The sequence below is a fragment of the Stegastes partitus genome, unplaced genomic scaffold (genome assembly GCF_000690725.1).
Source record: "Stegastes partitus isolate 25-593 unplaced genomic scaffold, Stegastes_partitus-1.0.2 Scaffold286, whole genome shotgun sequence".
NCBI lineage: Eukaryota > Metazoa > Chordata > Actinopteri > Pomacentridae > Stegastes > Stegastes partitus.
In genome coordinates, this window is record NW_007578017.1 from 478,207 (window position 1) to 502,060 (window position 23,854).

The 23,854-nt window shown below is 46.9% G+C and overlaps 1 protein-coding gene across 5 annotated transcripts in view; it reads left to right on the forward strand.

The window, feature by feature from the left end:
- The window catches only part of myo1b (myosin IB), a 60,413-nt gene that overhangs the window by 2,807 nt on the left and 33,752 nt on the right, over positions 1-23,854 (forward strand). For all 5 annotated transcript variants that reach the window (XM_008282790.1, XM_008282791.1, XM_008282792.1 and 2 more), the window contains exons 2-3: positions 6,475-6,620; positions 9,701-9,816. In XM_008282790.1, the coding sequence (XP_008281012.1) occupies positions 6,495-6,620; positions 9,701-9,816 (242 nt within the window). In that variant the 5' untranslated portion in view covers positions 6,475-6,494. The remainder of the gene's footprint in view (positions 1-6,474; positions 6,621-9,700; positions 9,817-23,854) is intronic.

Here is a 23,854-nt window from a genome sequence, read left to right on the forward strand (position 1 = left end):
GGAAAAGACAATCAGACCCTGGGTTGTGTAACCATGCAGATGTCGTTGACGTGGGCCTGCTGTGGATGCTTCGTCGCTCTGATTGTTGCTGCTGCAAGGAATTGTGGGACAGCCTTATCTCCTTGCCTTTTGTGAGAGATGGACCAATGTGTCCTAAAGGAGATAAGAAATCAGGCAGTGAAGCACCTCTCCTGAGCGTTTAGAGAAATTGACCCTCTTCTATCACTGCTGCCGCTCAGCTGGAAACCTTCCTAAACGAAAAATACAATTTGACCACATGTTGGTTCTCTCAGTGCTGCAGACGGGCTTCTGAGCCCCTCTAGCCAACATGGAAGAATGGAAGAGTGGGAAACCTGCTTCCAACTTATGCTTTAAGCTCAGTTTTATATATATAAAGAGTTGAACACTCAGCTTGTGTCCTTCATCAGAACATGTTTGATCGACGGTGGCCTTCCCTCATAAGCAGTCACTCCCACAGTATTCCAGTGGAGTAGCAGCGATAACTGGAAGTAAACCAGTGCACATTCTTTACACATGGAGCTCACTCCCTCGCTCCACTGTGGGCCCTTATCCATCCGTCTGACCTTTGAGGGAGCAGAAGGCCAGAGGCCATAGAGGAAGCCATCATAGCTTATCAGCTGTGTTGCACCATTCACCTTAGTTTGTCCTGAGTATAAACACAAAAACTCTGGTTTGCTGAGACACGAGTCTGAGAGGCAAATACAGGCTCTATGAATGCTCCGTCCTAAATTGCTTGCTTCTCTTTTTTACTTTATTTATCTGTAGCTTAGCCTGTTGCAGTCTGTGGTGTGAAGTGAGCTGTCGCCTGCCATCGAGCTCTCGTGCAAGACGCTGTGACGTCACTGTGCAGAAGGTTGTCGCCCAGAATGATCAGAAAATCCTGCTGTAGAAGGGCATCCTGGTGTTTTGGGCACATTTGATATATCATGTATTGCACACTAAATCTTCTTCAGGCGTACATTATAGGATCCCAGTATGGATACTGGAACACACCCAAAGTACCGTAGTGAGGTGTCGGGCCACTACGGGCCACTGGAGCTGAGTCATCGCGCCTTGGCATTGATTCTCCAAGTGTCTGAAAGTCTGCTGCGGAGGTACAACAGCATTCCTCCACAAGGTATTGGATGGTGGTGGTCCAAAGTCTCCCATATGTTCAGCTGGGCTGAGGCCTGGTGACTGTGATTTACACCATTATCAACGAACCACTCAGTGACCTCTAGTGTCGGATGGATGGAGCATTATCATCCTGGAAGAGCCCACAGTGTTTCATCACAGGATAGAGGTGGTCGCTCAGAACAGCTTTGTGTTGATTTGCAGAGACCCTTCCTTCTAAAGGGACAAGTGGACTCAAACCATGTCACCAGAACCCCCTCACCTCACCACAGGGCTCCAGGGTTCAGGTTTTCCTTTAGTTTATCCTGCATCTGTACATTATTTAAACGTACTGTGTGAACCTGTTAGTGACCGAGTGGAGGTTTCAAGTGTGCTAACGAACCATAAGTGCACTCGTTGGCTCAGAGAGGTTTTCATCAGCAGCACAGCACGGACCACACAGTACCTAGAAGCTGGTGGAGCTGCTGTGACTGACCAGCAGTCGCCCAACTATTGTGAAAATGAGCTGCTCCACCTCAAATGAATGAGCAGCACAGACAGAAAAGCCAATCACCCCAGTCTCTGATGACATTACCAGGACTTTGGCACCTCGTAGTGTGATCAGCAAAGACCCGATTGCTCATAGTTAGATGCTGACTCGTCCAGATTTCGTGTGCTCGGTGGATTCGTTACGGTGCGGTCGTGCCACACTCGCTCATGTTGACTGGCAGCGTTTGGCTGGTGTTCTGCCGTCGACTTGTCTCCCTGCAGTTTGAGCTGTATTGTAAATAAAGGCCAGTGTTTGTTTGGGTTGCAGGTTGATGTTTAACCAGCCAGCATGAAAACGCTCACACTGAGCTAACGAGGCAGCGTTTGTGTGATCTTTACCTCGTGTTTGCTTATATCTAGTTTTTAGCCGTTGTCCCGTGAGGATGGTTCTGATGGTTCTGATGGTCATTAAATAGCTGTCATTATGCACCAGAAGGCAAACGATGCTTCTGCTCTGTGCAGCTTTTTAATGAACCTGCTTGAGGAGTGAACACAAGTTTGTCGCACAGATCCACACCTGGACTGGTGCTGAGGAGCCTGGATTCCAGGTCACTTTCCAGGCAGCTGTTTGCTCTGTGCTCCTGTAAACCCTCTGCCCTGCCCTGATCTCTGGCACAGCCCCACGGCCTGCTGCTGCTCCATTAGGGAGGCTTTTAATCTGCATCGCTGCCAGCAGCCTGTGATGTTGTGACTTCTCTGCCCCGTGACAAGGCCACAGCGATCTGCGGGAAAATTCACAGAGTATTACGCTGCATAATAGACTTGATTATGTTTTGTTTGCATGTCGACACCACTGTGTTCTCAGACAATCGCTCCCAAGGCAGCGTGACGACAATCAGTCCTGTGTGTGTGTCTCTCACACACCACATGTCGTTATGGACAGCGAGCCGGCTTTGTTGGTCATAATGAAGATATTGACCGTTTCCAGAATTGCTCACCACTCCGAGCTGCTTTATTTTTAATTAAGTACACGCGTCCTAACGAGTAAACACTGTTCCGATGGCGCCACTTTCAGTGTTATCACTGCTCATGTGGTTTGCATGGAGCACCTGCCGCCGTGTTGACCTTTCCTCTGGCTTCTGTCCTCGCACAGGACAGAAAAACACAACAGCACGTGGCCCCAGTCGAGCTCCTTTAAATAATATATGTACATTTAATGTGTTTTTTCGTGTTTTCCCCATAGCTTGATCTGGTGGAGGAATCTAGGTCAGTGTCAGAGGCATGAAGGCGAAGCGTGTCTCACAATATTGCTGTGGCAGGTCCAGGCCTCCTCTCACTATCAGACTTCAGATGATAAAAATCTCTCATGTTTTATATTTCTGCTGAGCAACTTAGCCCCTCTAAATACAGCACTTTAATCTGTGGGAATTATAGATCAAAGTCCGGTTTTAAAATTAAATTCTGGGACTTGTACTGTATATCTTAGATCAGAATAGTAACTCAGCAGTGACCCTCCGCTGACATCCAGGCCGTGTTGTGTTTGATCCTCCCAGCGTGTTGCATCGCATGAGGCCGCTGCAGAAAGGAGAACCAGCGGATGGTGTTCATCTGCATTTCTACTGATAGCTGATGAGCAATGAGAGCAGATACCAGGGATTGATCAGCGTCTGTTTTCCTGTTACATCGTCGTTCTTGCAAGAGTTGCAACGTGCAGTGAAGATGCAGTTTTTCTAACAGAATCTGATGTTTTTGATGTTTCTGCTACACGAGGTTAATGTGCCAAATTTAAATGATGTGTAAATCGGCCATCTGCCACTCGCGGGCGCTTTGCCAGTCAGGTTTTGGAGAGCGCGCTCAGTGAAGGTGACAGACGAGGAGCGTTTGACCTGGAGTCTCGCTGCATCGCTGAGTCACGAGATCGAGATTTGATGTTTACCTCCGAAACATCCAACATGTGAAAATGCATCTGAGAGGGACACCTCTAATCCAGGTCCTCTGACTACGACTATTACAAAGCCTCTCAGATAAAGGCCGATAAAGTTTTGCTTTTTTGTTAAATTACAATAAAAGATCAGCAAGTTTGTTGTCTTTGAAGGCCTTCAAACCTCAGAATCCTGTGCACCAGTATGGACCATATAGAGCACAGTCCTCCTCTCTCCAGCGCTCAGCAGTGAGGATAATCCCCTGAGTTTAATCAAGGCTGTCAGGTTTTCTCTCATTCTCCCTCTTTGGATCCAGTACAGCGTTTAGCAGCAGGCAGCAACTCTTATTAATGGGATTGTGTCAGTGGCTGCCTGGAAGCCAGTTTCAAATCTGGGGTAGTGGGTTATCAGCAGAGGGGATGAGGGTGTCCGGGATGCTGACAGATGCCGTATGGTTTTTTATTTTTTTGGTCGGAATAGCGCCGTCTCTTGGGCGACATTTCCACATGGTGTCCTCCCCCAGGTCAGCGAGAGGCTTCGGCGTCTGTTTTCCAGCGAGGTGGAGCGGGCCGGGCCCTTAGAACGCTCGCTAGTTAATACCACAGACACTTTGATGCGTGTGCACTTACTTTTGATGAGGCCGGGCAGCGGGCCTGCAGCAGATTAACGAGTGGGTAGTAATTGGTTTGACTAATATTGATCGGTGCAGGACATTTTCTGATGCTCTGGATAGTCGATTATCAATTAGGAGGTAATGTGTTTGGAGACTTTATGTGCTCTATAGGATGCACTGTAGAGGGTCGACTGAAAAATGTGGAAAAAGTAGGATGATCTAAACAACTCTGGCTTAGTGCTGAACAGCAGCAGCAATAAAATAAAAACCTCTGCAGCAAAGCAGCGGCGTTCTGAAGCTCTGCAGACAGATAACGTATGGCGTGAGACCACAGAGCAGGTGATTGCGGTTTCATCCCTCCGGAGAATTCGGCGACTTCGCCAAAAGGAAATAACTTGATTTGAAAGTGCATCGCAGACAATCGCAGCAGCTGGCAGACGTGAGCCGTGACGGGGAATGCTTGACGCAGCGCCATCAGGCCGGCACCGCTGCACTATATGTGATGGGAACAAAGTAACCGACCTCAGCGGGCAGCGAGTCGACAAGCAAGCAAATATTTCTTCCCCCTACTTAGCGCGTCCCTCGGAGTCGAGATCAAGCTGTTGACATCATCGGGGACGTTTACAGTGTGTCGCTCACAAATGAACATAAATCACTTTTTGCAGCAGCATTCTTTTCTCAGCCAGCCTTTTAAATATTTTGTCTTCATGCTGAGTGTGAGAGTGAGTGGTTTTGGAAATTGACTCCTGCCTACTACTAAGAGCTGGGCAACTTCTTTATGGGCCAATAACACTGTGCCCTGCGGGGGAACAGGAGCCGGGGAAAGAGTGAAATGGAAGTCTACACAGGGAATCCATCTTTTTTCTTCTTGCCAGAACGTCATGCTGTTCCTAAGCTGCTGCTAAAAGTTGGTTTGACAGCTGAGAGAGGGGTACGCTTCAAGAACAAAGTCTGAAATGTTGGAGCTTTGTGTCTTCCTGTTATGACTGCCGATACTCCCATCTCACATCAGCCCTCTGATCCAGTTGTTCAATCCCCACACATGAACTTCTGCCACATCTGTGTCTTCACTCTCCAACTATGCATCACACAGTGATGAGATCTGCGAAGGCCAGTGCTGTTTGTGTCAGATGTTGGCTAATTTTGTGGTTGCTTCTAATTACCACTTACATCTAATGATGCCTTTAAACATCACAGTGCGTTGGAAGTCCGTATCGCTGCCACATTTTCAATTGTTGCAAAACACGGATCTGATTATGCAAAAAGCGACGACAAGAGCAGCGAACAGTCGACGGCTGCATCCACTGGTCTTGTGTACACAGCAGCAGACATCAGGTTTTTGGTGCAGCAAAGCCCCGTATCAAGGCCCTGAATGTATCCCAGGCCCCTCTTTTATCTCCCAACTCATAGCGTTGGGATTACCGTCCCAAAGGAGACGGACGGCGGCACTGGACTGAAAACTGCCACCCCCAGCACTGCCTTTGTCAGGGCGCGCTGCAGCACAGATCCACAGATATTATATCGCTGCAACAAGCGAGCGGGGTGGAAACAGAAGAAGCTCCGGGGCGGGTGACGGTTTTGGGGAGCCGCTTCTTTGATTCATAAGAAGCCCTGAAACAGGAGCAGACTCCAGCTGAGCAGACACCCAGAAGTCAAGGGCAAAGTTCCTGAGTTATGTAATTTCCTATGGGACATTCTGGCACGCCACAGGGGAGCGGGACCGAGCAGCCAATCAGAGGGCCGCGCTGTGCCTCTGGAGGCGAACCCCCCCGCTGTACAAACATGTCCACCCCTGACATGAGTTTATTTGCATTGGCCAAGTTTAGGACTATTTGTTTCCAAATCACAGAATGCCTCTTAAAACTTTGCAGCAGAGTTCAGGACGAAGACGAAGCGACGTCCTCCAGGGTGTCATAGAGAAACGCTGGACCGGCGCTAACGTGCATCGTGTGCATCCGGGAACATAAAAGTACATTTTCTTCTACACAAGACACGCAAAGCTGATTCTGTTTGTTTTTTTAAAATACTTTTGCGTTTTTTGCATCCATGCCTGCCTGCAGTTGTCGGTTTCCTGCCTCACTGGGATTGTCTTTTACATGAAGCCACATATTCTGTTCTTTATATGTTTGTACAACACAAACCAAACAGGAGGTCTCTGTTAAAACCAGCGGCCAGAACTGGTTAAAACAGCATTTTTTACCACCTCAAAGGGACGTCAGTGGGGTTCATGGTCAGCTTTTGTCACAGATGTTCTATGTTGTGCAGCGTTTCTGGGATGTACATACATTATATATTAAACTTATGTGACCTCATGTCTTCCTCTGTGTTTCTGTTCAGGGGGGACACCTGCAGCCAAGATGGAGGTGAAGACGTCACTTCTAGACAACATGATCGGGGTCGGGGACATGGTCCTCCTGGAGCCCCTGTCCGAAGACTCGTTTCTGGAGAACCTGAGGAAGCGTTTTGACCACAGTGAGATCTACGTAAGTGGTTTATTTTACAGCCGGCGTACAGATTAAAGCTGTATTTCAGCTCAGCAGCAGTGGCACAGCGCTGCCACCATAGAACGCTCCTCCAAGGAACGGCGCAGATACTTTCCATAACTCCCATTGTTCCTCCTCTCCCTCCCTTGTTTCGGCTGTACAAGTGTTACAAAAGCAGAGACCACAGCAACCAGCCAATCAATAAATCAGATCACAGAGGAATGTAGATGGTGCCTTCCAATGAGGCATGAAATCCAGAGCTCAAGAGCAGGGAGGGCGAAGTGGGCTGTTGAACTGTCATCCCCGCATCAAAAACATCGGTTCTGGGCTTAGTGCTGTGGCTCTCGGTGGTTCTGGTGCCCTGCAGGTTGGCTGCTGTCGATGCTAGCCCAGATGATTACAGCTCTGCCCTTCCTGCTGTTGGCTCTCAGGGCTCAGGGATGATGTCACCTCGTACCGCGATGATTGCCTTAGTGACAGGCCGGGTATTTTGTTGAGAAGCAGCCCACATCCTGCTGAGGAACGGGAATGATGTTTTCACATTTCACATGCCCTCATTTTTTTTTTTTCCTGTCGTGGAGCCTGAGCTCGGGGCTTTGTGCTGCCTGTGACCTAAATGCTGAGGATCTAGTTAAACATGATCAGAAGGTGTTTACATTTCACTTGTGCACAATCTTGCCCTTTTTTCTTTTTTGTCCTTTTTTTAAATGTAGCCCAGCACATGAAAGTAAAAAAAAAAAAACAACCTCATGGAAAGGTAAATCACATGGCTTTAAGTCCATAATGGAGGCTTTTCGGAGGAGTGAGCTGCACCTCCAGAGTGATGACCAGGAGCAGCTCTGAAGCCTGTACTTATCCAATAAATCTGTGGTGTACAACCCTCGCATGTGAATGCATTTTCCCCTCATGTGGCATCATTCCTTACAAATGGCTCCATCCCCCCGCACCAAACTATCATATGACAGCTCGCAGCAGAAGAAGCATGGCTTTGTCTTCCAGAGGGACGGCACATCATGGATCCAATAACGGCGGAAAATCAAAGAGACTGCGAATCGCCCTGTTAGCCGTCGCCCTGCTTCTCGTGTCTGAGCAGAACGAGTCGGCGTTTGTCACCAACTCCTGCTTCAGCCACCAGCTCACGAAGCAGCACGACTGGCTGTAACGTGTAATGTCTTGTTTTCCTTCCTCAGGTTTGGAGGCTTTCTGTTGGAAGCCTGAGTCCATTTTCCTTCACACAAAACCTGTAGCAGGATGAAGTGTTTTTAATTGGCTTTCACTCGCTGAAATCACTTCACCAACGTTCTGACATTTTATAACAACCGTCATCGTTTTCCAGGCCGACAGATTAGAATATTTACATGTCTGCAGCCATTTTTAATTCATCAGAACTCAAGAAACACTCAGATTCATGTATGTATTACTTCTTTTTAATATACATATCATGGACTTTTTTGGTTCTGTAGGCGCTGCACATCTGATCCACGTAGCTGTGATTCTGGTGTGTGAACAGATGGGGTTTTATAACAAGCACAACAGTAGGTGTAGAAATGCAGAAGAAAGACGGTATACAGCAGAGAGATGCGTACGGCGGCTGCGTGCGTTGTCAGACGCTGCAGATGGACGACTCCTTTCAGCTGTAATTTCGGGCTAAAATGCCCTCCATCTCTGGCTTTTTTTTTGCAGATCAAAAGATTGCTGAAAAATCTCCATGTGAAAAGAGAAGTACGCGATGCTAGCAGCGGGCGAGCAGCAGGAATGGAAAAGGAATAGAAATACATAAACACTGGGATTTCTGCTCCTGTCAGACTACAAGAGCTCCAAGTCTCACTTTGTTCCCTGTTTCAAATCATGAGAAAAAAATAAAATAAAACAATGCAGCGCATCTGGTGGAAGCATTTTAATGAGGAAAGAACTCACTTTTTTCCTCTTCTTGTTTATAGACTATAAATTTGTTTTGAAATTGGTGTAAAAAGGCTTAAAACTCTCATTTGGAGGTGTTTATGACGGATCCATGAAATAATCATGCGACTCTTTGCAAGTTGCGACTTTCTTAATGAGCTGCAGAAGTTCAACAGAGAAAACAAAATGTTCTCTTCCTGCTTTTGGTCAGCTTTGAGCCCCCTCATCCACACGTGATGCATTGTTTACATTGCACACGCTTTCTCTCTTTGTTACCATCCTCTGCACTTGAAAAGGCCTCTTTCTGCCTCTGGTGTGCTATTGAGCGAGAGGCTGTGGGAGGTTGTGGTGCTGCCACAGGGAAGGCCGTGCTCCACTCTTGTCAGAGTGGCTTATGCAACAGCCATTACCACGGAGAGCAAAAGAAAATGTTCCAGGTTGATGCTTGAAAGTGCTATCTGGGCTGTGTTTAGCGCGTAGGAGGAGGATGATGAAGATGATGGCTGCTTGCATTCGCTTTCAGATATGTCTAACAAGTGTTATTTGCTGAACCGGACCTGTTTGAATGTTACATAAAGGTGTTCTTTTCTGTGAAACGTGAAGCGAGAACTCTGGTCTTCGTGTTTTTTGACAGTTTTTAAATTTTTTTAAACACCCACTGTTTACATCTTTCACATCTTGCATTTTAATTACAGATTATATAACCGACTGAAGCTGAAATATGGCTTGTTTTTAGTGGAAAGTGCTTCAGCTAAATGGAAAGATTTTCATTTTATATGAAGCTTCACGTGTTTCTGTTCACACCGGTGTTTAACAGTCGGGTCTGTCTGTCTCGGTATGGCAGCAGGATGCTTGTGCACACACGCTTAATAAAACCTTCCCTCAGCGCCGTGACCTCTGCTGAACGCTGTTTACTGCCCAGCCCACAGATTCCAGACTTTTCCTTGTTTTTACGTGTCTTGAGTTTCACTTCAGGCGCTGCATGTCTCGACGGTGCACGAGGAATACCCAGCTGGGGAAAACTGACAGCAACAGAATTCCTGTCACCTCGACTCAATTAACGTCCAAATGGACAGAGGGGGAGGAGGAGGTGGTGAAAGCCGGCCTCGTGTCAGACTGTACAAAACTGAACAAAACCTGCCATGTGGGTCGACACTAACTCTTTGCCCTTTCCCCTGCAGACGTACATTGGCAGCGTGGTGATCTCCATGAACCCGTACAGGTCCCTGCCCATCTTCACGCCAGACAAGGTGGAGGAGTACCGCAACAGGAACTTCTACGAACTCAGTCCACACATGTGAGTCCACCTCCCAGGTCATGTGCTGCTCTGCTGAAGTGAGGATTCAGATTTGGTTCCTTTAATGTGAATGTTTTGTTGTTGCTATGACAAAGGACCAGTGAGAACGGCACCTCCAGAGTGTTTTTGGAGGCTTTGTTGGTCTGAATGCGATGAGCAGGAACCGTCGTCTGTCTGCTGAAGATACAGCGAACCTCTGTACGGATTATCAGTTTGGACCCAGTGACTAATGCGGCGGGGTGGGGAGGCCCAGATCACAGAGACACTAACTCTTGCATTGAGAGTCGGTCTGGTACTTGTGCTGGCCATTCACCAGCGTGGCACGCCATCTGTCCGTTGGCAACATGAAGTCAGCTCTGCTGCGAGTCTGCCAAGACAAAACAAAGCCCAACACTCGTCAATTAGCCTGCTGTGTCTCTAGGCTGCAGCAGAGCCCCTCAGAGACTCACACTGGAAGAGCCAGAGTGCCCTTGTCCCAGAACAGACATGCTCCCTGCAGACAAAAGCAGCTCCTTGGCTTTGCTTTGCAGCCAGCTCTGCAGCGCTGACATGACACAGTTTCAGGCTGTTTTGCTCTTTTTTTCTCTTCCTCCTCCTTTTGTTGCTCAGAGCCGTTCTCTGTTCTCTGTGTCTCTTCTCTGCACACTGAGAGTCTGAAGAACGTCTGCTGTCAACCTTTGACTTCAACTTCTTGTTTTTATTTTCACTTGAGTCGACCGATTTGTCACCGCCGATACCAATCATTAGTAATCAATGCAGTGAAACCAATGTGTGGAATCCAACGTACATATGCAGTAAAAATGAAAATAATTTAAACAAGACAAACTCCAACATTAGACTTTAATAAAATGTCTTTGTTGAACACTTCATCATCTATCCTGTAGGAATGATGTCATTAGTGATGACTTCTAACCAGGCTGACTGATGATCAGAACATTTCTGTATGTTGGGTCTAAACCTACGACCAAGTGGCCCGTTCCCAGCCGACTATTTGCTTCTGTGCTCCATTATTCTGAGTGATCATGCTGAAGATACACATGCTGGATTAATATTCGTTTGTGTTTAGTGACAGGCGTCAAACAGTAGCCAAAGATATCCGTGTTTAGAGTGGTGACATGAGGATGGATGATATTAAAGCTTCAAACATATAAAGAAAAACAGTTTTTAGCAGTACAGGTGTTCACAGAGTGGCCTCCAGTCTGAACTGCCTCTCCACAGGTTAGTTCAGGTAGGAACACAAGGCTAGGGGCTAAAGAGGCATTCTGTGAAAAACCATTTTCATACCAGACTGACATGAACTCCAAGAGAAAAGGGCAGTCATGTAAAGTATGACAAATTTGTACAAGCAGAAAAAGAGCCACATGTCCGGTCCTGTCAGGCTCCTCACTTTGAGCCTTCACAAAGAAATGACGCCTAATTGTTGCTGTCACAGGTCTCAGACTGCCAACAGTTGTAAAGTGCATTTTAAGAAAATGGGCTCGTGTTATTTGCATGAGAGCCGTTTACTTCTCTGCTGTCCGTCTGAGGCGTCTGAACCGATCCGGTTGAAAATTGGACGGCTGTCTGAGCCCGTGAGTCAACGGAGGCAGGATGAAGGAGGCATGTTGAAGCAGAGGAGCCAAGATATTCAGCTGGCCATCTGTGGCAGGTAGGGCCAGGTGGATGTGAAATCACACAAAGTCCCACACGAAATGAGTCGTGCCTCCGCCGCTAACAGAGCTGATTGTAAAAAGGAGAAAGAAGGAGCGCTGGACAGAAGTCTGCAGACGTCCCTCACTGCTCAAACTGTGCTCAAAACTTCTGCATCTCTAAAGAGCGAGTATGTGTTGCCTCAGATGTAAACGCTGTAAACCTGTTAAACAGCACCTTCCTGCTGGTCTTTAAGTAAAGCAGATTATGGTCTGTTTAATAGGACGGGCTCTTGCAGAAAACCCTAAAATGCCAGTCAAAGGCAGATTGTTTAAACATGAACTGATCTTAATCCTCCGCTCGGACCATCTGGACCGAGCTGTGTAGCTTCACATCGATCGTCCTCAAGTAACGCTAAACCCTCGCCGTGGTCAGATCCGTCCTCGCAGATATTCTCCAGCTTTGCTCGCTGATCTATTACATTGGGAGTGTTTTGTTTATCTCAGGTTAGCTGGAGAGCAAACCCACTCTCACGGCTTTACTCAATACTTAGGAATACTCTGATTTAGTGCAGAACTTTTTTCATAACCGCTCAATTTCTCAGACTAAATTTAAATTTTTTTGTTGTTGTTTTAAATATTAAAATATTAAAACCTTGGAGCCTGGAGGCAGCTGGATGAAGGTGGTTTGGAAGCTCATTTGGATGCTGTTATTTGAATACTTTTGACATGACTGGTATTCAAAGCAGAGCGCCGTGTTTTCACAAAACGAATCTCGTTCGACGGTCACCGCAGAGGTCTATAAATCAGTGTAAATAGGTTTTTTTTTTTTTCTTGTTTATTTGGAGAGTTGATGAGAATCAGCCTCAGCAGAAGTTCGGCCTTCCAGCATTTCATCCACCAGCCAAAGCTGCTACGTCTGAATCTTTGAGAAGAAAGAAAATAAAGAAATGTGTGTAAATATCTGACATGCTGAGATGAATGTCAAACAGGATTCAAACTGAGCAGTACATTTAGCTCCACCCGTCAGAGCGACTAGAGGGGCATTAATGCACTAAGAAAGTAGGACCACAGACTGTGGGAGGAATGCAGCGTCCACTCACTAATTTTAGATTGAGGATGACTTCCAGTTCTCCACAATATTTCCAAAGCAAAAAAAAAAAAAGTTCCTGTTTTTCGTGACCCTGTTTTTTCTGCATGGCTGAGCTTCAGCGGCTGAAGGGCACATTACGGCAGCGACCGGCCGAAGTGGATCAGTGCTGAGCTTTAATTAAGGTAACAGCAGGGGGTCCCGGGAATCTTCCCCTTCCTGGCTTTGATCCTCATCAGACACTTGAATCAGCATCAAATCAGCGCTCAGAGCAGGTTGGAGCAGACGAGACCAACTTTACCGCCTCTAAAGAAGTTGTGCAACAGAAAACGTATGAAGTCCTGTCGACCTGCTGCATGTAAACCCACATAATGACCAAAGCTAGTTTATCTGTCATAGAACCAAGTCTGAAATTACATATCACAATAACTTCCTGTTTTTTATCAATAATTATTGAGAATTACAAGATTAGATAACTTTTAACACCTTGTGTGAGTGCTTATGTGTGCAGTTACAAGAAATATGGCAAAAGTTAATGGACAAAATGAGTGTGGCGATAAAGAAAAAGAGAAAAAAATGGACTAACCTGAACCTGAAACATCTCCCAACCACAGAACCCTGAGAAAAGGTTGAAATGAGTCATCACTCCTAATGTCAGCTCTTGTGTTGTTATATTTATGTTTATTATGGGCTGCAGGTGGTTCAGTGGTTAGCATCGTTAGCGCCTCACAGCTAGAAGGTCGCCGGTTGGCGTCCCGGTGAGGACACCCGGGATCTTCCTGCGTGGAGTCTCCATGTTCTCCCCGTGCAGCGTGGGTTCTCTCCGGGTTCTCCGGCTTCCTCCCACAGTCCAGAAACATGCTGAGGTTAATTGGTGATTGTAAATTGTCCGTAGGTGTGAATGTGAGTGTGCTTGGTTGTCTGTCTCTAAGTGTAGCCCTGTGATAGACTGGTTACCTGTCCAGGTGAACCTGCCTTCACCCTGAGTCAGCTGGGATAGGCTCCGCCCCCCATGACCCTGGTGAGGACTAAGGTGTAGAGATGATGGATGTTTATTATGATGCTGCAGATTCGACTGAATTTCTCACCTTATTGTCACAGTGGAGGGGAACAACCAAACAAGCAGCAGCGCTTTAGACCTGCTTCACTCCTCCACAGACCCACACAGAGTGAACGACACCACAGGTCAGCAGCACCTAACAGGACTTTATGGTTTTAAGGTTGTTTTTAGTTTTTATACATATATAGCCTTGGTCTGGATGACACCATGTCAGAATGTCACAGACCTGGCTTCCATGACTTCCTCGTGGAACATGTGTTGATCTGGTCTGAGTCACTGTAGAAAAGCCACGAACAATGACAGAATGTCAGCTGCTGTCAGACGCAGGCTGTTCCTGAAACAGCTACTGGGTCGTCGCTGCCCTCCTCAGCGCACATACAAGGGTTTAAAGAAAAGGGAATTCATTGACTGGTGTGATAGTATTCTGATAGTCTGGATGTGGCTTTAGCAGCATTATTATTATTATTGACAGGAAGATGCAGCAGGATTATCTACAGAAACTCTTGTAGCTGTTGTGCCATGATTGCCTCATCCTGTGCAGACGTTGCGTACGTATGGCTGTGCTTCAGTGTCTTTGTTACGAGCACAAGAAGAAGCGATTGTGTGCAGGTGCTCCAGTATTTCACACCTGCTCTGCTGCTCCCCAGACAGATAGGTGTCTATACGTGTACCATCAGCTGGAGGCAGAGCTGCAGCTGGGTCCCTCTCTGTAAAGTTGTTAGCCGGCTAATTGCCAGTTAAACTCCATCTTAATTAGAGCTACAGCAGATAAGGAGTGGCTCATGCCCGGGCCAGAGACCACGACTGTACACATCGATCATTCAGCAGATGTTTCCGTGCAGCTGCCAAGTGACTTTTACTCAGTTAGCTGCACGGGGAGTTTCTGGTTCTTATTGAACGCGTGTCCCTCGTTAGGCCTTTATGTACACGGTGCAATTAAAATGCACAGCTTTGATTCACATAAAAATACCACAGTACACGACAGAAGATAAAATACAACAACTGTGATGCATAAGTAGGGGTTAGAAACGGTTTGCCTTTAGCCTTCACCTTTAGTCTGGAAAGGTTTTATGTCTGTAGTTGGGTTTGCAGTGTGCTCCAGAGCTGACAGCCTGATACGGAAACAGTTTAAACCTGCAGTGTGATATCTTACCGTTGCCTTTCCTGCAGAGTGTAATGGACAGATAGCTGAAAGATAACCATGACTCAGCGATCTTTTTAGATTATGTTAAGAAGTTTTCTGATTAGGCTAGTCCAACAGGTCTGCAATACTGAACATTTTAAGAAAAGCTCATTGGTTTCCATTTTTGCTTTTGCTCTGTCACCTGAATATAAATCCAGCTGGAGGTTCTGCTCGGCCACGCCCGTCCCCGCCTGTCCATCCATCATTTCGTCTGCTGCCCAATTTAGTAAAAAAACTGCTCCGTGGCCAGATGAGGCGCCTCGTAATTAACTGGCAGGTGTTTTCCTCCTTTCCTAAACGCAGGCGGGGCGCTGGAGATGAACTAATCAGCAGCCTTTCTCCTACACAGCAGCACTGCAGATGGCCCCGAGTCATGCTTTGTGTGTTGCTCGCCGCCCGAGCCAGATTGAGAGTGTGTGTGTGTGTGTGTGTATGTGTGTGAGTGTGTGTGTGTGTGTGTGTGTGTGGACAGTCAGCCAGCCTCATGTCTCCAGGGCAGGATTGTATTTTCTTCATGTTTAATGAGGTATTGAGACCCCCGTTGCTCTGATTGCTCAATACTTGGGGCCACTAGAGCTTTGGCTATGGAGGGGCATCAGGGCTGGCTAATGGAGCACAGAGGCCTCTGTAAGGTGTGCATCAGGACTTCCAGCTGTCACGCACGTGCTTTTAACAGCTTGTCTGTACAGTCCGCTTTGTTAGAGGAGTTTTGACAGCTAGTAATATCGTCTTCCTCTCGCTAGTCCAGCGTTCTCAGATGCCTCCTGCCCAGCGCTCATCACAGTCAGCTTGAGACTTTAAACATGCAGTATTGTGATTTAATGGAAAAAAACAGCATCACTGGGGGTTACACAGCCTTTATCCAGACTTCCATTCATACTGATCCCTCTAAGTGTCAGTAAAAAAGACTAATGGATCCTTAAAGTGCCTCATCGTAGGACTGTAGTTCCAAACAGAGACGTTCAGTCGTGTGCTCGGTTGATTTGACAAAGATAAGAATGTGACCTTTGTGAGATTTGACCTTTGCTGTCATGCAACAGCCCACGTTTAATAAGTTTGCTATTTATCAGGTTTGACATTGAAATTATTCTTGATTGCCGTCATAAAAGAACACAACATGAAGACAGCGCAGCAGATGGACGTCCTTGGCTACGAACACGAAGCGCTGATTACATAAAATCCATTCCAGGCAGAGACCCGTGGCCTCCGTGTTCGAGGCACAGCGGCAGATCAGAGATCACACGTGGGAGTAAACTAACGGTATCGATCTGCTGCTCCTGTGTAGTGAAAATGTATTATTATGACGTGATGCTTTTCTTTGCATCAGGCTTGAATGAGACAAATCATGAAACTGTAACTTTTGCATTTCGTTTCCTCTGAATCAAATATAAATAAGATCATAGAATCGTTTTGTCTCTACCAAGCAAACGTGCTGTCTTACTTCTACACATTTTACTCATCCAATATTGCAGCTCCTGTGATTAGGATGTTGGACAGAGCCACACTGCGATGTTTCTACTGATCGTTCGGACCTACTTTGCATAGAATCCAGTTCTGAAGTCGTCTCTGGTCCTCGCTGGCGTGTGCATCTGTGAAACCCGTGAAAGCAAACTGATGATGCTGAACTGTGCAGCACAAAGCCCCCCGCGTGCCCGTTTATGGTGGATTTGTTTTAGAATGTGCTCGCTGGCCATGGATGCATGTTGTTTGTTTGCAGGATGTTGGATTAAGATTTAAAAACAGGAATGTGTTTCTGTTTTTTGGATGGACTTTGGAATCATTTACTGCATCAGTGCATCACACCTGTGTTTGCTTTTCCAGGCACACTGTGATCAAAAGGCAATAAAGGAAGGTTGTACATTTCCTGTATAATATACAGAACATACTGGGACACATAGATCTGCTTTGGCTCCTACCTTGTGTTAGCTGTTAGCTCGTTTATCTGCCTGGATGCTGCATTTACCTTCAGTTGTTGGGGAAAAATTAGTTAAAGTTCAGTAAAGGGATGTTTTACAGCAGACTAAAGTCTAAAACTATAGAAAGAGCATCACATTGTGGGCTTTTAGGACAGATGGATGCCAGGTTCTTGTTGCTTCCTGTCAAATGAAAGCCGAGAGCCTCGACCAGCAGACTTCTTGATATGTGCGTTTTCCTCTTCCAGTGATCTGGTATCGAGCCACACGTGTGCCGGTTCGGTATTATTATAAGACTGTTGTGGAGGAGACCTGGATAAGCTGCAGCACAGAACCTGTATGTAGGTAGATTTAAGTGGGCACTTGTTGAAATGGCATTTTGACTCAGGTGGGCAGCGTGAGTCCTCTCCAGCATGCGAGTTGGCGTAATGGTGAGCTCGCTGAAACTAGGGAGCGATGATAGGGAAACGTGTGTGTGTTCTCTTTTTTTTTTTCCCACCCACCTCTTCAACCCAAGAATAAAATGCAAATGTATTAAATTGGATAATGCGACCGTTTATAATCAGCTGCTGCAGGCAGGCAGGCAGCAGAGCTCTCACACCTGCTTGTACCATTAAAGAAAGAAAACCAGCACTTTGCAGACACACTTACACTTTTCCTCCCCTGGAGCTTATAGATCTGCAACAGCGCCTGTTGTTGCATACATTTGACAGACATTTAAATGCTCAGCTTTTGTTGTTCATATTGAATTTTTCCCCCAAACTCACTCACTGACCAAGAAAGGTCTGAAAGTCCCCAAATGATTCCAGAGATAAGTCACCTCCTTGCCAGCAGGTTACCACATCACTGATTAAACACTCCCTGCTCTGTCATGTATCGCCTCTGTGAGCATAATATTATATTTTATGGGTTTCCTTTTGTCTGTGATCATCCAAAAACCATTGTAAACTCGGCCTATTCAGACGGAGAACAATGGCTGTAGAGCTTTTATCTGTGTACACAGCTTGCATAACAACACGTGTGTGAGGAATACCGAAATGAAGGCAAACAGATAAGACCGGTATCAACTGTGTCGAACATTGTTCCACCGTGGAACCGCACATCTTTGACAATATTAAGGTTCTGTTTTGCTGGTTAGCGACAGTCATCGAGAGACGTTTCCATTAATTCTGTGCGGCTCCTCTGTTCATAATATCTGCACAAACAGAAGCAGAAGAACAATGCGACTCCCACACACTGCTGTCCTCTCTCCAGCTGATAAACGTGTTATTGCCAAACAGAATTATGCTCCTACAGCTGGGAAGAATGGCATGATGCTGCTCTGTTTGTTATGTTGGAACACACACGTGTGCATTTTATTTGTATTTGGACTGAGCGCAGCAGAACTGCACCTGAAGCGGCCTGACGTGGACGGTCCTGCTGCCGTATCATGAAGGCCATCAGGTGATTGGTCTCCGGTAATTTGGTGGATTGAGGATTGTTTTAGCTGTGGAAATTTGGCAGTAGGTAGATTAATTTATTTCTGCTAAACCTCTCTGAGGGGTCCCACTAAGAGCCTTTGTGGTCAGAGATGCTGACAGAAATTTAATTTGACAGAAATTAAGTTGCATCCATTGACAAACCGGATTTTTGCACGGCAACCGGAGCTTGGATGATGATGTTGCTGGGGGAAACTAAAAAATAATGTCAGTATTTTATTTTTATTTTCTAGTTTATGTTAAATCCAGTGACTTGTGTGGTTTAACAAAGCGTTATAGTGGGAAACAACCAGGATAAAAGTGCAGTAACAGGATGCACTATAAAGAAATAACATTTTAAATGCAGTAGAATGCAGCTCCCAGAGAAAAAATCCATGTCTGACTTGTTCACCCTTTATGTTACCGCCACAGCCCTGAGGTTGAAGGTGTCACCCACCAGTCTGGTGCGAGTGTGCGACCGGCACGCTGTTGGTCAGACCCACAATGACTCTGACTGTCGGCTCAGCGGGTCACATGGTCATCCTGAGGCCTGAGGCTCCTCTGAAGGCATGCCAAATGATCTGCTTCTAAATTGGGCATAACTGCTTTATTTCTATGCAGCCGTTGTGTGTGTCTGTGTGTCTGTGTGTGTGTGTGTGTCCAGGGCGCTGTGGTGCTCATGTGGGGCCAAGATAGTCCAGTTATTTTTAGCCATGACACCAGGGATGGCAACATTGGTCTGTTGAGGGAACAATGGTTCCTTTTTTTCACCACTTTGGTCCAGACTGGAAACCCTCAACAACTGCTGGGTGGTAGCTTCCAGATCGGTGGTTGTTCTTCTACTTACATATAGACCTGGTATTAAGAGACAGATCCACCTCAAACCACTGGTGTCTGCTCTAATGGACCCACTAATGGCGAACGTGGCTCTTTTTCCTGCTGATAATGAACAAAATGTGCTGTTGAGTGAGATTGTTCCAGACAGACCAACATTTATCTGCAACTGACAGCCGCAGTCGGAATCGTCCAAGACCCTAAACCTGTCAGTGTCGGGCTTTCTAAGCTTTTTGACGTTGACCGCTCATCGGAGAGTTCGGCTATCAAGGATGCAAGACAGGTCTAGTGTAGTTTATTTTTCTCAAGGTTGGTTTATCTGCACTCCAGCAGCCATGAACTTCTCTATCAAGATGTGTTTTAGACTTCAAGGTCTTTCTGAGCCTTCAGTGACCAGCAGCCCTGCAGTGGTGGAGAGCTGGAACATCAAGAGCAGGATGAAGAGAGGAAGCCCTCAGACCTGACTGCACTGCTGCTTTCTGGGCTATAAAAAGACGTCTTAGTCTTCTGTTTCCATCATCCTGTCTGTGGCTGTGTTTCTTTCCTTAAGCTTGTTTTTTATATATCCTCCAGCCAGAGGCAAGTGTCGAGGTTTCTTCTTTGTTATTCGTCATTGTGTGAAAATCTCACGGCTGTGGCACTTTGGTCAAATCCTTCAGCCCCTTTAACACTTGATGACTGAGAGTTATTAGAATTAGAATATAAACTGGATCAACAAACCGCTCAGATTCCCCAGAACCTGCTAAAAGAGGCTCAGAGGAGTCTTTGTTGGAGCGCTGCTTTGAGGATGTTTTGCTACCTCGCTCAGCATGCTTATTTCCTGCTCCTCCGAGGATCACACAAGCAGCCTGGGCCGGTGTTTTCCCCCGCTGTGGAACACTAAATTGCTGCGTACTAAAGTGAATTAAAGCCCTGGACCCCCTCGAAGTTTGATGTATGGGTGGAGGAGTATCAATGAGCAATTTAGCCGAGGCCTCAGACAACCTCCAGCAAGTGTCGAATAAATTAGAGATGTGTGGCAGCGGCACTTCACTCTGGACTTTTAATTTGGCGAGTTAGAGCTGTTCTTTATTGCACCTTACACGCTGAGAACGCTCTTGTGAATATGAGACTGTTACCGCGATCCTGTGTCTCACTTGTTAGATGCTGATCTTCTCCTTCCCACCTGCTTCACAGCGATGCTTCGTCATGGCCCAGATGGCCCACATCTGTCACAACCAAGACTTTTTGTGTGTCTGTGGGCTTCCTCTCGCTGCCCTCCCACACCAGCAGCTCGGCTTTTGCACTTTGAAAACGTCTGAATGCGCGACGCTGTGTTTGTGTGCCCGTGCTTGTTTCCTTCTGCCTCAGCCTCCCACTTTTCCACCTGGTCATACAACATCAGGAAAGCGTTGCTTCCTTGGCTGCCCCTTCAAAGCCAGGCGGATTTCCTGCAGCCTCTGGAGGAGCCGGGTCACACTGAGATCACAGGCTACTGTACAGCAGACACCCAGCAGAATGATAGCTGAGCGTGGCACCGTTCATCCGTTAAAGAGCTGCAGAGCAACAGCTGTATTTGTTTAAAAAGGTGAAAATGCAAACGTGCTGCGTGTCGGTCTGAAGACACGGCGAACAGCGTCTGAGAAAGATTATCATTGTTTGCAGAAGGCCTGTCATCTCCCAGTGGCTGGGTGGGCTCATACATTACAGCTTCATTAGCATCTACAAATCACGACTTTAAAGTGCGCTGATCTGCCCTCAGAGTGCTCCACCCGTTTAGGATTCAGGTCACAAACTGCAGGCCCATCATCTCCTCCTGTGCCCCACTTAGCAGAGGTTGGTAGTAAAAGAACTGACTAGACTATTTTCTACCGCTTACCTCATGCCACTGTGGCTTTGTGTTCACCGCTGCCACGTGCAAGACCAAATTACAGCCTGCAGGCAGATGTGAAGGGGAGGTGCCAAGCAGCACTTAAGGTCCAAGGCCTTATCCCAGCCTAACCCTCACACACACACACACACTCTGATCAGGGAGGCCTTTGGGGTTCTGGTACCTCACTCTCTGCCTCCTCGGTCTTTGATGGTGAACTCGGTGCCTCGTCGTCATTTCCACTTCCACGGTTATGAAGTGGTGCAGCCCGTCGCTGCTCACTTTACTCTCATGGTCCTATTAATAGCGTCTCTCCACATTAGTTCTAAATCTGGCTGGTGTGTGTTTTTTCTTGCTTTTGATGTATCCACAGTTAGAATAAAACACAGATTAGTTTCCTGTGACAAGTACGTGGTCTTCTGGTTTCTTTTATTTTGAGATTTACGCGTGTGTGTCATCTGCCTCTGGGTGTGGCTTGTGTCTGCCGACCTCTATTCATATTGTGATTATGTGATGGCTATTCATATTCATATGGCCTGCTTAGCATGTGTGTGTGTGTGTCACTGGGACCAGTTCCTGGCAGAGGACCTCCCACTCCTGTTTGACGCCCCTCGCCACCTCCCCTCCCCTCTTCCCGGCCGGCCCACATGCCTCCTCTGGGGGAGGTAATTGTGTGATGGTTTGCTCATTGTCAGGATCAGGTCAGGCAACAGGAGTGTTTTCACAAAAGCAGACATCTGCTGTGCTCTGCTGCCCTTTTCAGCAGTGACGTAATGTCCCGTGGCGAGTCTCATCCATACACAGAGCCGGTGGGCCGGTGTGCAGGAGAGGGCCGGGGCTGGGCCCTGATCAGAGGTTGTGGGGGTGGGGATTGGACGAGAGCTTTATGTCTGGTTGGACAGGAAAAGAAAAACACATTTGTTGCAACTGGGGGCACCAAAAACAATGAGCATTATTGCTAGCTAGCAGCATGCCAGCTACACCGGTTCCCTGTTAGCATCTAGCTGTAACGTTTCATTTTATACTTCTGACCAGAACACATCGTATGTTTCCTCGACAATCCAACAAACACATGGAATGAATTTCTGCCCTCGTAAACATTTGCAAAGAGATGGTTGACATCATTGTTAACATTGGTTTGCAGGCGTCGTCTTGCCTTCGCCGGAGCATTGTTTAGTGTTTTTGGCTGTTGAACTCAGAGGACATACAGATGGGGTGCAAATGGAAGAAAAAGACCAACGTACAGGGTCTTTGTAAGGTGATGGGCCACCATCTACCAACAGAACCGCTTCAGTGCACCTTGGCTTTGATTTTTCAAGTCTTTGGAGAAAAAAATCCCCCATTTGGTGTTTTGGTAGCGGAGAGCACCGTCCGACACGTCGGCCTTAATTAGGCTGAGGTCTAGTTCAGAGCATATGATGTAGTTTTTCCACACATCGAACCATTTCGTGGCCCCTTCCACCCATTGGACACTGCCTCATGGATGAAGGAGCTACCATCCAGGAGGGGATCACTCAGAGCAGCATGACAGGGCCACTGGATCCCCTTACGTCTGGGGTCAACGGGTCGGCTCCTTCCTTCAGCTTCTCACCCACCATCTGTAGTTAAGTTCACACGCAGTACAGATTTTCTTTCCTCCTCTGAAGACCTGCTGTGAAGGTTTTCTATTTTACTGTCTCAGAGCCTTCTGTTGTTTTATGTGTCATCCCAAAGCAGCCCGGGATAGAGAGAGACAGAGACTGAAGGCTGGATTGTTTGAGTCTCGTTTGTGTGATAAATCATTGGTGTTGTGTTCTCATGTCTTGCTGCAGAACCCAGAACAACGAGAACAACTTGAACATGGACACGTTTGCACCTCCAGTGCTCAGAAACCCTCACAGGGCTCCTTTAAACAGTTTCACATGTATAATAAGTCACTGTACCAGCTTGGGGGGAAAAAAAGAAGAACTGCTGTATTAGTGTACCCTTTTACCCCGGGGGGTTGTTGGTGGAGGGCCCACTCTGGGGGCTGATGAGGGAGACGGCTGGTGGCGGGGCTGAATGGGCTCTGATTCAACTCGATGTGCGATGGTGGAGGAAGCTAAGCTCCATTAGCCTGCCTGAGCTTTAGCCCTGTATTGTGGTCTGGAATGCATTCATCTGGCTGCCCATCTCTGGCCAGCGCGCTGCCTTCTTACTAGCAATCAGCAACTTTGCAAATCAAGGGTCATTTTCAGTTCAGTGTGTGATTATATGCTTCAGGTTGTGGTCCCCCCGCAGCACTGACTCCTCTAATACATCCAGTGCTGTACCCTAAATTACGTTTAGACATGAGCCTCTTTTTCCATGTCTTGGTGGATTTTGTGAAGTTGGAGTAGATAATGAAGAACTTAGAGGAGGATGGTGCACAAGCCGTCACCGTACATGCTCTAATACAGTCTGAACGCTTCCTTTGAACCCCATCTAACCGCATTTAGTGCCTGCTGGTTGGTGCCACGCTGCATTCTGATGTGCAGCGAGCTCGAATCTGACAAGAGCTTTGCCCCTACAAGTAAATGCAGCCTCAGCAGCCATGAGAGTCGGATATCCCGGCGCCTGCTGGTGGGGCCGTATGAAAATCCCTGTTAGCATCTGTGGATGTCAGACATTCCTTCCTACACTCGTGTCTACTACACTCAGTGCATATAAATACTTGGTTAATGATATTACTGAGACCTGGGAGATTTTGAGAGCTCCCACCCTCCAGGCAAGGAATCAGACCAAATTAGACACTGGGGAGAGACTGTTGTGAAGCATTCCTCCAAAATTACCTCAAGCTATATTTACCCTGCATTTGATGTGAAATGTAAGACCTGAATGTGTTGATCTGAGTTTGATATCTAAAAAGCTGACAGATTAAGTTCTTGACAGTTTTCCAGTTAGCGGCCGTGAGTTTTGTTAACACCTAATCTGCCCCGTAGAGCTGCGAGGCGTTCATTGTCTTTGCGAGGTGGATACGACCTTTCTGACACGAGCTCGATGCTAAATCGTCTGACTGCTTGTTTC